At 32.8% G+C, this 16,718-nt stretch overlaps 1 protein-coding gene across 2 annotated transcripts; it reads right to left on the minus strand.

Moving 5' to 3' along the window:
- Positions 1-2,567: 2,567 nt before the first annotated feature.
- Positions 2,568-12,368, minus strand: LOC118029354 (oxysterol-binding protein-related protein 1A). 2 transcript variants are annotated; one of them, XM_035033228.2, is made up of 10 exons: positions 11,427-12,366; positions 10,810-11,166; positions 7,844-7,949; positions 6,647-7,098; positions 5,028-5,183; positions 4,143-4,310; positions 3,939-4,079; positions 3,439-3,669; positions 3,157-3,270; positions 2,568-2,878 (listed from the first exon to the last, which is right to left on the minus strand). In XM_035033228.2, exons 1-10 carry the CDS (start codon positions 11,976-11,978, stop codon positions 2,711-2,713), a joined length of 2,445 nt encoding a protein of 814 aa, XP_034889119.1. In that variant the 5' UTR covers positions 11,979-12,366; the 3' UTR covers positions 2,568-2,710. The 2 variants fall into 2 exon arrangements, with proteins under 2 accessions (XP_034889119.1, XP_034889120.1); XM_035033229.2 differs by having other exon boundaries at positions 2,877-3,014; positions 11,427-12,368.
- Between the last annotated feature and the right edge of the window lie 4,350 nt (positions 12,369-16,718).

Raw genomic sequence — 16,718 nt, forward strand, 5'->3', positions numbered from 1 at the left:
CCTTTCTTAGTAACCAAAATAGTAGGCTAATGACGCCATTCGATGTCGCCCTACGACATATTAGGTTAGCTTGTTAACGGGAGGATCGAGAGGCCACTTCTATGCTTCATATTCTTGATGAAGAAAAGAAATGATACATCTATGCATCTCGGTGGTTCACCGTTTGCTGCAGTGCATATGAGAACTTTAGAGAGACATAAGTTCTTGATGATATCTTGTTTGGGGACGAGCTCACTTAGACAGGAGACAATCATGCTATTGATAAACTCGACTCATCCAATAAACAATGTAGGCGTAAATAGATAGACTTGCTTATATGCTTTATATGTATTTTGTTATGTTCTTTTGTTAATTTATGAGTTTTATATTTTGTTGTTTTGCTAATTATGAGCTTGTGGTTAATTTTAGTTTTTCAGTATATTTGTAAGTTTTTTTATAATTGTTTTTGGGTTGGTTGAGATTGAGGTTTTTCTGATATAATTTGAAATGCTAGAATATTTGAAGTACTAGGATTGAAAATCAAAATCTTACAGGTTGTCACATGAATGAAGATAGCATGATTGTTTGTTGAGTTTAGTTTTAATTTGAATATTGTTGAGTTATTGGATTTACAAGTTTTGTGAACTAAATAATTGTAAGATTAACTAACTAAATAATCATTAAACATATGTCATTAACCAAAGAATTAGAGTTATTCCGCAATTCATCTTAAATTCAAATGAAATTTTAATAAGTGAAAATGGTACAAAAATTATAATCTAGTTAGTATACATATAAAAATTCAGTTTTATGTTTTAACAATAATAACTCAAATGGTCCCTAAAGGGCGTAGCGTGGTGGCAAAAGGCTTGAAATCTACACAGTAGGTCTCGAGTTCGAGTCAGGGCATACACCTCTTGTAAGAGCCTGGGACAGTCGGAGTTTTACTCACTTACCTGGATCCATAAAGTATATTTTCTAGAAAATGGGGTTTCCTCAAATCCAAAAAAAAAAAAAAAAATAGTAGCTCAAATGTCATTTCTTGTTATAGATCAAGATAAACACGGCAAGCAATTCCCTTTAATAATACAGAGGTGGCAATACATGAGAAAGTTATGTTTTGTAAATATGACATACAGGAAGTTGTGTTTTGTAAATATGATATTATTTTAAAGTCATGTTTTTTAATTACAAATTTCTTATATATTATGTTTTGAAATTACGAAAAACACTATTTATGCTATCTGGTCAAAAAATTTACGGTTATGTTAATTTAACAAAGATTTAATTTATTTTTTTTGTTCCAGTAGCCCAAAATATCCGAGTTTAGAAAGAACCATCGCCGACAATCCAAAATAACAAGAATCTGATATTCTGATGTTAGGCAGGCTCGCATAAACCCCCTACCTAAAATGTCGTTTTTTTTGTTGTTAGGCCGGCTAATTGGTTGGATTGGATAGGTTCAGAAGCCGAGTCCTGTCTAGAACGAGAGATTGAACGATCAAGATTGACTGGACGGTTGGATCATGCAGCAGGATTATGGGAGATGTTGGGTCACTAATCCACCCATCTAATCAATCTATCACGCAAGGAAAGCGGAGCAGAGAACTTCGGTTTGTGGCTGCTGTCTTATAGCATCGGAACACAACCCTTGTTGCGTCATCTCATAAGCTTTGAATCTGTAGGAGGCCGCTTTTCCTGGAGAAAAGAGGAAGAGATTTCAGGTTTTATCCTCCTGGGTTGGGTTAGCAGCCAGATGAGACCCATGCAAGATATCGAAGTGTTGACGGGTCAAAAGATTATGGTGGTGTTTCATACGGTTGAAAAGTATTTTAAAAATATTTTATTTTATTTTTTAAAAAAAATAATATAATTTTATATATATATTTTTAGATCATTTTAATATAAAAAATAATTTTCAAAAATAAAAAAAAAAAATTATTTTAATATATTTTGAAAAGAAAAACATTTTGAAAAATAACTGTTACCACATTTCCAAATACCCTCTACATCAAGTAGACTTTATAACTATTAGATTAATAGAATAACCAAATGCAAATGCAAATATATTAGATATTATTTTTAAAAATAATTTTCAAAAACCTTAAGTATCAGTATATCATATTAAAAATAATCTAAAAACACTTAAAAAATTAATTTAAAATAAAAAAATTTAAAATTTTAAAAAATATAATTAAACCACGAAAACCTTAAACCTGTTGGATTGTATCTATCACCCTGTTATTTCAAGCAATTGAATATCTCAAACCTTTCAACAGAAAAAAAAGGTGAAGTTTCCAGCAACCACCCTAAAATCAACACATGAGTGGACATTAGGAGAATTCTGTGCCATGGATTTGTTATGCAGAAACGAAAGGAATACAGGAAAATTAAAAAGCTAATAGTGAGAAATTTAGCTGGTGGCACAACTCTATTAGACGAGTGTGTAGACCAAATATGTCAAATGCGATCATAAAATACAGGGAACTAAATGTATAGCACAGACATGCATTCCCATTTTTAGGGGGCCAGGTTCCGCCGGACCACCAGTGCCAGGATTTCGATTAGTGTATGATGGACGCGGGAAGTGACAAAAAAAAATCCTTTTATTGACTGGTTTTAATTTTTACTTGCAATGGAAATCTTGGGGGCAGCTGGACTGCTCACGCCAGCATTCGTTCACTAGCTACACCAAATAAAAAAAAATGAATCGAGAAGAGGCAATAGTGATTTAATCAAAGAGCTGATCGGTAGGAATCTGGCCAAATATATCAGGGCATGAATCCCAATTTCCCCAGCCCCTGGCTTCCCAATACCCGCCAACATAACGGTATGTATCACTTCCTTTATCCTTTGCAAACCACCGTGGTTTCCAGCCCCTCTCCTGCATATTTCGGGCCTGGAATCCATATAAACAGTATTTCATCAAATTACCATCAAAACCACATCAAGAAAAGGCTGACAGGGCACATCAACAGATAAATGTAGAAAGACCCCCCTGTATTTGGTAAACCCTCTCAGAGAAGAAAAATTCCCTGGAAGGGAAAAAAAATAATCCCTGTAAGATCAAAGCCTAGAACTGTCTAGATGTCAAACAGTCCAACCTTAGGAATAATGTCTAATCATCCAAGTTCTTAGACAGAATCCTGGAATTGAAAAAAACAGCATGCGAGTTACCTGGCGCTGACGTTGCTCTAATCGCAGTTTCTCTGAATTTGCCATATCAAATTCACCATTTTCCAAGTATCTTTGGTCAGGTCTAAGCCTTGAATCTGTAGGAGGCAGCTTTTCCTGCACATAAGATGAGATCAGGGATCAAAACCAATGAATTGGAAAAGTTGATTCATGATTTAATGAGCATGTATGTTCAAGAGCACTGGAAGCTAGATTTTTCCCACTGTTGTGTTGCCAAACGAACAAGAAAACCAAGCACAGAATTGCTTTTAACATAAAAACTACCTTAAGTCCATGGGTGAGCTCATTCAATGTCATGGCAAAGCGTGTTAAATTGTATCTGGTGGGAAATCTGGGGGCTTTACTTCGCCTCCACAGCATATGGGCTTCTTTCATAGACTCAAACCCCTTTCCCTTCCCAGAGAAATCATCATTCATGTAATACATGCTCTCATCCCATTTTCCAAAAAGAGTTGCCACTGTTCTACCATGCTTATCTTGAACCATTCCTTGTACCTGAAAATCAAGTTTGTCACTGATGATATTCCATGTTATAACTAATACCAACAAACATTGGCTACCACTAATAGATGATGTCATAAAACCAAAAGAAAATTCATAAAGCAAAGTATGTGAAGCTACAAGTTCAATTTCCCAATAGCATCAGGCAGATTATTTTGCTTCAGGTTTATGGAGCCAACTAGGAAAAATTGTGGCAAAGTCATATACATATACATAACAGAAGATCTGGAACAATCATTTGAGAAAGATAAGAGAGCACGAACCTGGTGAGGATTTCGGTCTATAATAGACTGCTCCTTAAATTTCAGCTTGCATGAATACTCACGATTTCCTTCTATGCGCATTGTACCATAGTGATCACAGTACAGTTTTCCAAGTATAAGATTGTATATTGATGTTGTAACCTGAAATAAAATGACTATTTTCAAACAGGAACATAACAGGGGAAAAAAAGTCTTGACTTATACCTTACTCCACTGAAAGACTTCTCCATCATCAAATTCCAAAGTCAAAACTCCAACGGGATCAAGCTGAATCGAGCGACCCCAAAATTTGCTTTTGAGATTGCTATCGCCCCAAAATTTCCATCCTGTACCCTCACAATGGCATGCAACAATCATGGGGTGATGACTGACCTGACATAAAAGTTACATAACAATAAGCTACTGGATACTTGACAATGAAAGAAGGAAAAGAATCACAGCCAAAATAATAAAATTTTCCCACTTGTGTGAAAGCGGTGATAAATAAGAATCTTCAAGGGGAGAGTGAGAAGATAGAGTGGAAAACCACAAGATCTAGTTCTGGCTCTTGCATCATAACAGATCTGTGCTCATTTATCCATCAAAAGTTAAGACAACATCTACCATTTTCCTTTGAAACTCCCCCGATTATATTATGATACAGTGGTTAAATAACCATCATGAAGTCTACATATTTATTTTTCTTTGCTCTAATAAGGTTCCTCATCATTGCCCAACATTTTCTCCATTTCAAAAAAATAAAACTAGCACCCCCTGCACTCTGGACATGGTATCATACTATTAGTTCAAAGTGTTTCCCATTGGGGGATTTGAACCCCCGGAACGCCACCTTCCCCTTGGTAATAATCCCTATAGTCTTATTGGTGCCGCAATACGAAGTCATCATACAGTAACTTGCTCAACATGCACCAAATAGCAGGTTAACCTTTTCTTCTTCTTCTTCTTTTTTTTTTTACGAGACCATCTTTGAATCAAAATTTAGGATTCATTGTGCTCATGCTATTATCATGTATATATGCACAAAGATTAGAAGAGAATATAGATCATGTCAAGCAGTTAATTTTGAACCTTCAGAAGTTGATAACAAACCTTCTCTGAGAAAAACCGGAGGCCCTTATCCGGATAGTCGGCCTCATATGTTTCCCCTAATAATGGATTAAATGGTTTGCAAATTCTTCCTTCAGTTGAAGCATATCCAGAAACAGCAAAAGCAGCCACGTTAAGAATCCTCATAAGACTATTACCCTGAAGACAAAGAAATTCAATGACCATGGGTTAAAAAGGTAAATGCTGAAGAGGTTTATCTCATAAGATGCAACCATTGGAGGCTACTATGGAATAAGTGTGAACACTAAGCACGCAATGGATCAAAAAGGTAAGAGCCGCACAGGATTATCTCATAAAAAACATGAGACAACAATTGGAGACCAAGTGTGAACATGAAACTGAATGCAGCGGGTTCACAGTGAGAAAAACAAATCAGGAGGCCCATCTGTGCCAACCTTTTTTTTGTTGGGGGTGGGGGCATTGAATATCTAACATCTAAGAGAAGCACTCCACAGGATGCATTCTTGGATGTACAGGTCAAAGGGAAGTTCATACGTGTAATGATGGTTTGTAACCTATCCTACAAAAGACGTCAAGCAACGTGCATAGTCTCACCACAAACTAAAAAAACGAGCATGAGAATCTTCTTGACCCTGCTCCATTCAAGAGTCAATTGTAAATTTGAAAGGCAAACTCTTATGCTGACAAAATCAGATTGCCACAATGCAGGATTTATAATATGTTTGGGAATGGAATGCAAACCGCGTTCCCTCAATTTTTTTTAAAAAAAATTGCTATTTTTTTTTTATATTTTTAAATCGTTTTGATATGATGATATCAAAAATAATTTTGTAAAAATAAAAAAAATATTATTTTGATGCATTTATAAGTGAAAAAGCATTTTGAATCGCAACTGCTACCACAATCTCAAACACACCCTCTTCCTGGTTCAACCAGCGGCAAAAGGTGAAGTAAATAGTTGGGGGAGCCAAATTAGAGTTATCATGAGATTTTATAAGTACTTAATAGATATTCTGAAAAAATTTTGGGGACCTATTAAATAATTTCTAGGGGATTAACATGAAAACATGCATAAAATCAAGGGACTATATTAATGTTTTCAACTTTTTTGGGGGGCATGGCCCCCTCAAAGAAGCTTAACCACTGCCCCTGGGTTTAACCTATTTTGCAGGAAAATTATATCCACTCTAAGATGCTGAATCAGAGTTTTATGCAAAATCAATGGGTTTTTGAGATGGAAAGTAGGTGAAAAAAGTACCAACTACTGTAAATCTTAAAGAGTCATGCGATTTATATCTAAAAATTAAATGAAAGGATATTCTATCATATATCAAAATGCACATGATCCAATAATCCTCTCAGAATTCAAATTACATTACTTGAATTTTCTTGTATTAGGTAACTGCAAAATTAATTGCTGGAGGAAACAACAAATCATCTGAGAAATGTAACCTAAATTTGCAGAAGAAACAGCAGCAACTTAAAATAAACAAAAGATAGATTTGCATCAAAGTAATATAGAAAAAACCAGGTGTCAAGTCCCACAGTTTTGTTAAAGTGACATGCATAACCAAGAATAAGACTGCCTACCTTTTTGTGGAGAAAAAAGAATAGCACAGAACTCCAATACTTAAACTTACCTGTTTTCCCCATTCATATGCCCGATCAAGAAGATATGAATATTCCAAATCTTCAAAGCATTTTTGTAATGAAGAGAGAGGCTCATTGAAGTAAACAGGAAGACAAACTTTGGTTAGGTCCTTCCCAATGTTATCCTTAATCATCGACCATAGACTCACACTTTTTTCTTTTTCAATTGGATCAGGTAACTTCTTACGACGCTTAATGTAAGGATAGTTTGATCCAACAGACCTAATCAAAGGATCAATGCCATCTTCTGATTCAAGAGCAAAAAACCCTTCATCATCTGAAGAGAATGATGATGGCCGAAAATCAGACTCATTACTTTTGAAAGAACCTGATGATAGAAAATCACGAGTATCAAAGAACGCATTCTCATCATCATCTGTTTCTTCTTCTGCATCATCAACTCTTTCATTATTATCATCATCAGATTCACTGACACTTGCTTCTGAAAAAATAATAAAACGAGAATAAAATTCCAAAGCATCCACAGGGCTAGGGAAGATGATAAATTAAAAAAAAAAAAAGACACAAACCAATTTCAAACATGATTAATACTAGAATTGAACCACCATAATGATGAAAGAGGAAAATGAAAGGAAAAAACAAGCATTTCCACATTTAGATTTCATACAATACCAGCATTTACAATGTGTTGCAAAAAAATGAAAAAAGAGAGAACCCATTGTTACAAGTTGACTTGGCATAATACCATGATACAAGCAATCATTATGTTCATAAGAAAAACATGACAGCCAGACCAGGAGGCTAGATGCTAAATGCTACCAATTACAGCTTATGTTGTTCAGTTTAGGACGTAGAAATAATCCCAGATTCCAATTGATAATATCATGCCCTTCTGACAGAGGTTGTTGTGTCTTACAGGTTTTATTGTTAAGCAAATATTACTTTCAGTCAGATACGTGCCATAGAGTAGCTTGATGAGAAACATATACCAAACCAGTCTTCAGATCTTTAGTACTAAGGCATGATATTCTCATGACAACCTCGTTCATATTCAGGTAATCAAGAAATGCTGAGCTCATTTATGTGGTAATAAAAGAATATACTGGACAACAACTGGAACTTATTGGCTGATTCTAAAAACCAATCAGGCATGGGCGCTTGGTATAAATCATAGTGGCTTACAAAATCAACTCTTTCTGTTAATTTCTTTTTATTGCAGAACTTACCACTAAACTTGTATTGTCTCAGAATAGAAGAAGATGTTGTGCCTTCATCGTTCAACTGCCTTCGGCTCTCATCAACTACTGTATTCTCCAAGTCAACCTTTTCTGTCTACATAACACAATACAAAAGCAGTTCCCTGGTTAAACATGGAAATGTATAAGACGGATAACTGTGTAACAGAATCAGACATACATATTTAGTCTAAAAACTTTAATTGAAAGTAAACATGCATTCAAAATACTCACACATAATCATTACTGAAAAAAAATCATTGTGTAATAGAACACTAGAATTTAAAATCATCATCCAATTCATCAAATAGAAACAAATATTCATATTGCATGCAAGGAAACAGAAAGCAAATCAGCAATTCAAGCATCAGAGAGGTGTATGCACCTCACAACTGTTTACATAGTAAGCATGGATCCTTATGGAAACAGTGGAATGATATTAAAAAAGAAAAAAGGATACGATGATATTGCCCATATTAAGCAATCAGTCCTTAGCTTCAGATATAACATCAAATCTGTTAGATGCATAAAATGTTAAAAAACTCTCAAATCAAGTTCTAAGCACTTTGCAGTCTTACATTTAGGATAATAATCTCATGATGGGAGAGAAAACAACAAATATTGAAATTTGATCTCTCCTTCCTACCGCAATAGGTTGAGCAATTCTCTACCCCATACCTCCCAGTAAACAACAGAGTTAATGTGGGATTAAGGATAATGATCTCATGATGGGAGAGAAAACAACAAATATAGAACTTTGATCTCTCCTTCCTACTGCAATAAGTTGAGAAATTCTCTACCCCATACCTCCCAGTAAACAACAGAGAAAATGTGGGATTTAGGATGATAATCTCATGATGGGAGAGAAAACAACAAATATAGAACTTTGATCTCTCCTTCCTACTGCAATAAGTTGAGAAATTCTCTGCCCCGTACCTCCCAGTAAATAACAGAATGTGTGATCCAGCTTTTATTTTTATTTTTCTCCTATAATCAGAGCAGTCCTTGCATGAAAATCTGCTATTTTTTGTAACCCGTAAAATTATTTAGCAAAGATACAAAAAGATGAAGCAGACTTGCTTTTCCAAAGGGGGATGTAGCATTTAAGTTTGTTCAAATTCAAGGAAATCTCTAATAGAACACAAAAAGGCCTGACAGAATCTAATGCAATAAAAAGCCTTTTCAAAATACGACAAGGTTAGACCTACAAAAATTAAAAATCCCATCACTGCAGATATATAATTTAGCAAGAAACATCGCAAATCCAATTATAAGACTTCAGAAATACTGGAAAGTTGCGCTACGATCCTCACTGAGTGGAAAATGAAAGCAATCCTTCAAAAATGTAACCTTAAATATAGATTTTGAAATCGTAAAAATCTTCCTAGCAGTCATCGTGAGTGAAATTTTCTGGTGGACTACAAGTTCCACCATAGGAAAACCAAGATCTGTTTGCTTGCAACACTCACCAGCTTCAATAGCATCTGCCATACAATGCGGAGTTTAGAAAAAAAAAAAAAGGTAGCATAAAAGTTGGACAGCTCCTTGAGAAAGTGAACTTAAGGATAATTTTTCTATAAGGCTGAGCGATGACGACAATAGTTAATTTGCAGGAGCCACTCCTGCAGACCACACTGCCAAACCCAAAACTTCAATAATATTTTCCTGAAGAAAAAGTTAAGTAATGATTGGCATGTATCTGTGTAGCAATACAAAATGCATACCCTGTGCACAAAGACTGCATGGATAAACAAGTCCCCAGCCTATGTTGTGCATGTATATTGTCAGAACTAAATAAATTGCTTAAAAACTCAGCTCAGTGGAAAGAAAAATCTCTAGACTGGACAAACTGACTCGGGTCAAATACCATAGCACTTGGTGAAGACATTCTCATCACATGTATTTGCTTCTCGGACTTCCAAAACCAGTAAAAATGACACGATTACAAACACAATCTGCCCTGAGACAATCACCTGATCCCCAAACATCACTGTTTCTTTTACCATTTTTAATGTTGTCAAAGCAACCATATTGAAATAACTTCCTAAAAACTTCTGCTGCTAAACTGAAAATCTAATATACTAGTATTTTTTTTTTTTTTTTGAGACATTAATTACAGTCAGGTAAAAATAAGATGGTGGTCTCTAAAAGAACATATTGGCAAAGGTACCTCGTTACATTTGTGAAAAACAAATAGAAATTAACTTAAAAATATAAAATTTATTTTAAAATGTAACTATGGGCATCTATAAAAGTTAGAAATCATTAAGAGACCCAAATTACATATATACAATAAAAACTAAAAAACAATTTGAACTATAAAATGCACATTCAAAAAGACAATACACTGGATGTATAAATCATGTTACAAACAAATCAAACTCAATATAAATGGTTAGCATACATGACTTTGTACTCAGTAAAATATGTTCTCTGGAAAGGACTCTGCTACTAAGTAATTAATGGTGTACCTCGTTTCATTTTAACCATTATGGTAAGTTCACAGGCTGTGACCAAAAAGACACATGATGAGGTGACTTCTATTCTAACTGGTAGATTATAATGGAAAACCTGAACTATAAAAACAAGATTGTGTATGTAATTTCCAATCTAGCATTTTCACATTAAATCCTAACCAAATCTTTTTTCCAGAAGGAATAAAAAATAATTGATTATTGCTTGAAACAATGCACAAAGGTTGAGAAATAAAAACTCTACAAATGAACTTCTATACAGAATAATCATGTAAAAGAATCAACAAAGTAAATCTCTACATACCAACACAGACGCAAAAGAAATCCAAAAACACCCCCACCTTCTATAGGTAATTTACTTCTATAATCTAGAGAAATCAAATGGAATTTGCACAACTCTGCATGGTAGAAGAAACTGTAAAAGCAGAAGTTGAATTACGAATTTGAATGCCGTTTTCTTTTTCCACTTTTCAATACATGTACCTCTAAGTGGCGAAGTGTGTCAATGAGAAGCCTTTGCTTCTGCTTGAGCAGCACTATCTGGTTCTGCAGCGCGGCAAACTCACTCCTCATGATCTGCTCACTGTCCAGTATCAACTCCTCCCTCACTCCCTCTTCTTGAAGCCGCTGCCTGAGCTTCTCAGTTGAGACTGCCACACGGTCCAAAGGACCCATTAGTTCACTGTTAGACATACGAGGGAACATATCCTTCACAGCCTGCAATGCTTCCATCCATGCCAAGCGATCCTCACGTGTCTCTGCTCTCAGGTGCAGCCTCTTTGTGCCGGTAAATATTGAGAACCTCTTGTCATCTGATCTGCTCTCCCGGATCGAAGATACCTAACAACATCAATAAAAAATGATTCCTTAAAGGAAGAAACCATAAAATATATATATATCATAGTCGCAATTTCTATTGAAAGTAAAATCCAGTAATCTAATACTAAACACCCAAAATTCCACTCAATTTTCATTGAAAGTGAGAATTTCCCAGTAAGAATAATTGACAATTCAAATCCAAAAAGCAAATGATGATGATGATGATTATGATTAAGAAAAAAGTCATATATTAAAAGTTGATTGGATAACCAATGAAAAACCTTAAGGTGAATTTCACCAACAGGCTTACGCCTATTCTGCGAATTCCCATTCTTAGGCCTAGAAATCCGTCTCATGGATTCTTCACCGATAACTTTGGATCCTTTCTCAGTCTCTTGATTAACAAGAATCTTGTCAGGTCCGTGAATTTTATAATACGACAACACTCCATCTTGCAAAACAAACCATCTCGGCCGCCAGCCTTTCCCATAATTCACCCACTTATATAAAATCCCCGAAATTCCATTCCCTACTATATCATTTATCTTCACATCCAGTATAAGTGGTTGCTCCCTTGCAGACGAAACTCTCTGGTGACTCATCCTATTATTTTTGATACAATCCGTTCCGTTATTGCTGCTGCAGTAGCTGGCGGTGCTTTGATTATGGTGGTGGTGATTTGAGAAATTACTAGTGTTGTTGTGGTTTTGGTTTTGGTTTTGTGGTTGAACGGTGGTTGATCCGGGATCCGGATTGGATCTGACGGTGACTGCCATGGATAGATTCGCCGGTGAGTGATCGGACACGGTGGAGATGCAGCAAAGTGGGTGCATGGGGAAACTTCTCAACACAAAACAACGGACACCCCGGCGATTATGGGAGAAATGGTGACTTGGCGGCGGCGGATGGTGGTGGAAGTGAGAAGAAGGCTATTATTATTCATGACGGTTATTTTTATCCAGAGAAAACCGGAGATTTTGTTACCAAAACGGCTGCAGAGAATGTCGATAAAAGGACGGTTATCATTTCGCAGGCAGTAAGGATTTCTAATCAAATGCTATAAATTTTGGAGAGAGAAAGCGACCGCCTATAAAAAACACTGGCCTTGAAGAAGCAACAAAAATCAGATGTGTGCACAAACGAAAGAAATTTAAATATAAAGCGGTTGGTTACTGAATTATGACTCCCCGACTCTTATTTTAGAATGGTCACGTTTCTATGCGGTAAGATGCAGGGGAAACAGGTAAAGGTCGCCGCCGGGGTGGACAGGTGGTGTTGTGAAGTATTCTATTTTGACAAGTGGAGTAAATGCACTGTGACACGTGTGGTGGGGTTGTTTGACGGGACTTGTAGAAGGAGAACGGGTTTGATACTTGGTTATGAGATAGCATTTTTAAAATTTTATTTTATAAAATATATTTTATTTAAAAATTTTATTAAAAATTTTTAATTATTTTTTAAAATTTATTTTTAATATAATCATATCAAAATAATTAAAAAATATTAAAATTAAATCAATCTCAATTTTTCAAACCCACGGCAATAGATTTTCAAAGTGTTTTTTATTTAAAAATGTATCAAAATAAAATTTTTTTATTTTTAAAAATTAACACTTCAAAATAATTTAAAAACACTAAAAAAATAATTTAAAGAAAAGAAAAAAAATAAAAATAAATATTTCTTTTCAAAAACGCTTTTAAAATAAAAAAACAAATAGGGCTTAAATAAGCAATTAACAACACAAAATTTTTATCACATGATTAGATAAATATATTAAATTTCTTTACTTTTATATAATTATTAAAGTATTATAAGAAATTTTAATTCTTTTAGAGTTACAGATAATACTTCAAGTTTTTCTAAAAAAAAATTAAGTAAAAAGAAAACTGAAATTTAATGTTCAAAAATCATATTATTCCATCCAAAAAATTGAAAATTATTAAATTTATACTGAATTGTAAAAAAATATTTTAGAGGTTTTTAATAGTTTTCCCATACAAGTCTTTTATTGTTTTTCAAATGAAAAAAAAATAAACAATACAATTTTTTTCCTTTTATATACAAGCATTTTTTTTTACCAATGTGAAATATTTAAAATTATTTTTTATATTTTCATATTTAGTTAGTGATGTCAATTTAATTTTTATTATAAATCTGACATGAATATTTTTTAAGTAAATAATATAACTTTTTCATGATAATTTTTAACTTGAATGAAATAAAAATAATATTTTACTATTAGATTATCACAAACATAAAATATGAATATGATTATTATAAAGTATAATTAATATAGTTGCATCGCTCTTTTTTTTTAAAAAAAAAAAACCCCTTATGAAAAAAAAAAAAAAAACAAATCTTCGTGGGCTTAACTTTTCTTATTAAAGTTTAATTTTGTTAATGCTTGATTTTATAAGTTTTCATTTTTTTTTGTTTTTTTTTTTTTATTCTTATCAAGTCAATAATCACATTAAATTTACTCAGACAGAATTTAATTTTTTTAACATTTCCTAACTTTTTTTTCAATAAAAAAATTGATTTGATCTATACTGTAGCACAAGTCAACGATAGTATTGCTAGAGAATAAACATTGGAGCTACGAGTGTGAACATCACAAAAGTCTTGGAAATTGGAGGAGAGATTGTGACGTCATCTGCACTTGCAAGGCATTATGTGAGCTCGTGCGTATGGATAGCTTCAGAATCAAGGAAAGAAAATCTGTGTGAGCCCAAAGTTGAAAGTCATACACTAGTTAGAAACCAAAGAACCTTCCTCGCCTGTGTTTTGCCCAATTCAGAGCAGAAAATTGTTCATGGACGCGTAGCATTATTCGGCCTTCAGATTCGCGGGTGACAGCACCAGCATCGAAGTTACTTTTCTGAAAGCTACATCTCCCTCAAAATCGAAATTGATTTTGTGGCCGATAAATGATTTGAGATCGAGATAACTTGTAGTTTATTTGTATATGGTAAGTTTAGAAGAACATTTTAAGGCTTCAAAATAATCATATGGTAATTCAGAATTGCATTGAATGAAAAACAAAATTAAAATCATGAACAATCTTCTAGACATTAAATTTACATGAATGAGATAAAAAAAAGAAAAGAAGAAGAAGAAGAAGTTATATTTTGTTTTATTTTGAAACTCTATTCCTAAAATAAACAATGGGCATAAAATAGTCCCAATTTGATATTTAGGAGCTTCATAAGCCTTTGTTTTTTAAGCTAGCATCTTCGGTCAACAATCTTTTTAACTTAAACCCTGTTTGTTTTTTATTTTAAAAATATTTTTGAAAAAAATTAAATTTTTTATTTTTTTAATTTTAAATTAATATTTTTTAATATTTTAGATCATTTTGATGTGATGATATCAAAAATAATTTTTTTTTAAAAAAAATATTTTTTTATATTTTTTAAATAAAAAATATTTTAAAAATTAACCATAATCACAATTTTAAATATAATCTTAATATTGAATGGGCTTGAGGCGATGAAATTTCCTCCTCCCCCTCGTAGCTAAAAAACGAATATAGACGGACTTGTCAAGAAAAATGAAAAGAAAAGGTCTTTCCTCCTCCTCCCCCTTCCTTTTCTTGTTCTTGTTCTTATTTTGAACCATACAGGGAAGACATGGTCTTTGTACTCTAATATATCATGTGCTTATTTCAAAGATTTATGACGTAAAAGAGAGCGAATAATAATGAAATTTATTACAACTCAAAACTTTTAAAAAAATAAATAAAATTATAACTATAAAAAAAAACACTTAAAATATTCAATATTTATTTATCTAAGTCTCAATTTTTAAAGGATTATTACAACCCTTTATATAAAAAATTAAAAAACTTTATTAATATCAAAGAAGAAAATAAAAATAGAAAAATTATCTCATTCAAATAAAAAAAAATATAGAAAATATTAATAATACTTAATAAAAAATAAAAATAAAAATAAAAATAAAAATAAATTAACTAAGAAATTATTTATTTTTTAAAAAAAACTCATAATTTATTTCCCTGAGTTGGAAGGAACTTGTCATCAAATTCAAACCTCAATTATAAACTATCATTTACTATAAACATCCTTTTATATGAGGTCCACCTCATCATAAATTCTTAAAATCTTTATGTAATTTGTCTTATTATAGATCCCACCACTAGAACTTTTAATAATAGCAAATAATACAAACACAAACAACACACTATTTTCAAATTGTTTTTTTTTTCAAGGATTCCTTCGCCCTCCAACCAAAACTATTGAAAATCATTAGGTTCTATTACTAACTACTGCATACAAGAGCAAAGAATAACAAATTTATTATAAGTCAAAACTCTCAAAAGAAGAAGAAAAACATTATAAATGTTGAGAGACACCTAGAATATTTAAATTTTATTTATCCAAATCTTTTATATACATAAAAAATAGAAATGAATAAGAAGATAAAAAAATTACTATCTTCAAATAGAAAAACTAGAAATATTAAATAGAAAAATAAAATAAAATCATCTAAAAAGATATATATTATTTTTTTATTAAAATCTCCTACATTGGCTCACTAATTGCATGCTTATCAGAAGGCTTACGATAAGAGCTAGCCAGTGCAGGTGGTGTACACTCAATATACAGAAGGCGTGGTCAGCATGTGTGGCTCCGGTCCATTTATTTGGCTTAAGATTTTAATGATTGCGTGGAAGAGATTTGAAGAATTTTCATTGGGTAGGTGTAGGAGCAACGGATGGGGAGTACAGTTCCCAGCAATCTCTCGGGACTAGGGCACGCTATGTTAATAGTCAACGGTCAAGTGAACACTCCATGCGGTAGCAGAACCTTTCCTCCTGGTTTGTTGAATAACCAGAGCCAGGCCATTTGAAAATTGAAACAAGACATAAGTTGGAAAATGTCTAATTCTGTAAGCTGAATATTTTGCTGACTTGGTAAGGTCCAATTGTTTTTTTTTTTTTTTAATTCTAAATTTTATTTTGTTTTCAAATAAATTTTTTAGTATTTTTTTATAGTTTTAATATGATGATGTTAAAAATAAATTTTTTAAAAAATAAAATTTTATTTTAATATATTTTAAATAAAAAATATTTTAAAATTCCATCAAAACTGGAAGGCTTGTTGTCCTTGTTATTATCGGAACGGAAGTGCATTACAATGTTCGATTGTCTTGGTAAGAATACTGTTACTGGTCTCTGTCAATTTTATCTGGCTCCCTTTGCTCTTCTTTCGAGCTTTGCAGCTATTCCTTCTACTTGTAGTGCCACCTGCCACTTAGCCACCAAAACTATCTTTATATTCATTAATTAATCACGGAATGTGTACAACACTTGTTAAATCTTTCATTAAAAGTCGGCTGCCTTCTTCGAAGAAAGACTAATCATTGATAGAAGGTTACTAATTTAGAGCCCGTGTGGAATTATATTTTTTTTAAAATTAATTTTTTATATATTTTTAATTATTTTAATATGTTGATTTTAAAAAATAATTTTAAAAAATAAAAAAAATCATTTTGATACATTTCAACATAAAAATACTTTGAAAAATAATTGTTACCAGACTCCTAAACAAGCT

Source organism: Populus alba, chromosome 5 (assembly GCF_005239225.2).
Source record: "Populus alba chromosome 5, ASM523922v2, whole genome shotgun sequence".
Taxonomy (NCBI): domain Eukaryota; kingdom Viridiplantae; phylum Streptophyta; class Magnoliopsida; order Malpighiales; family Salicaceae; genus Populus; species Populus alba.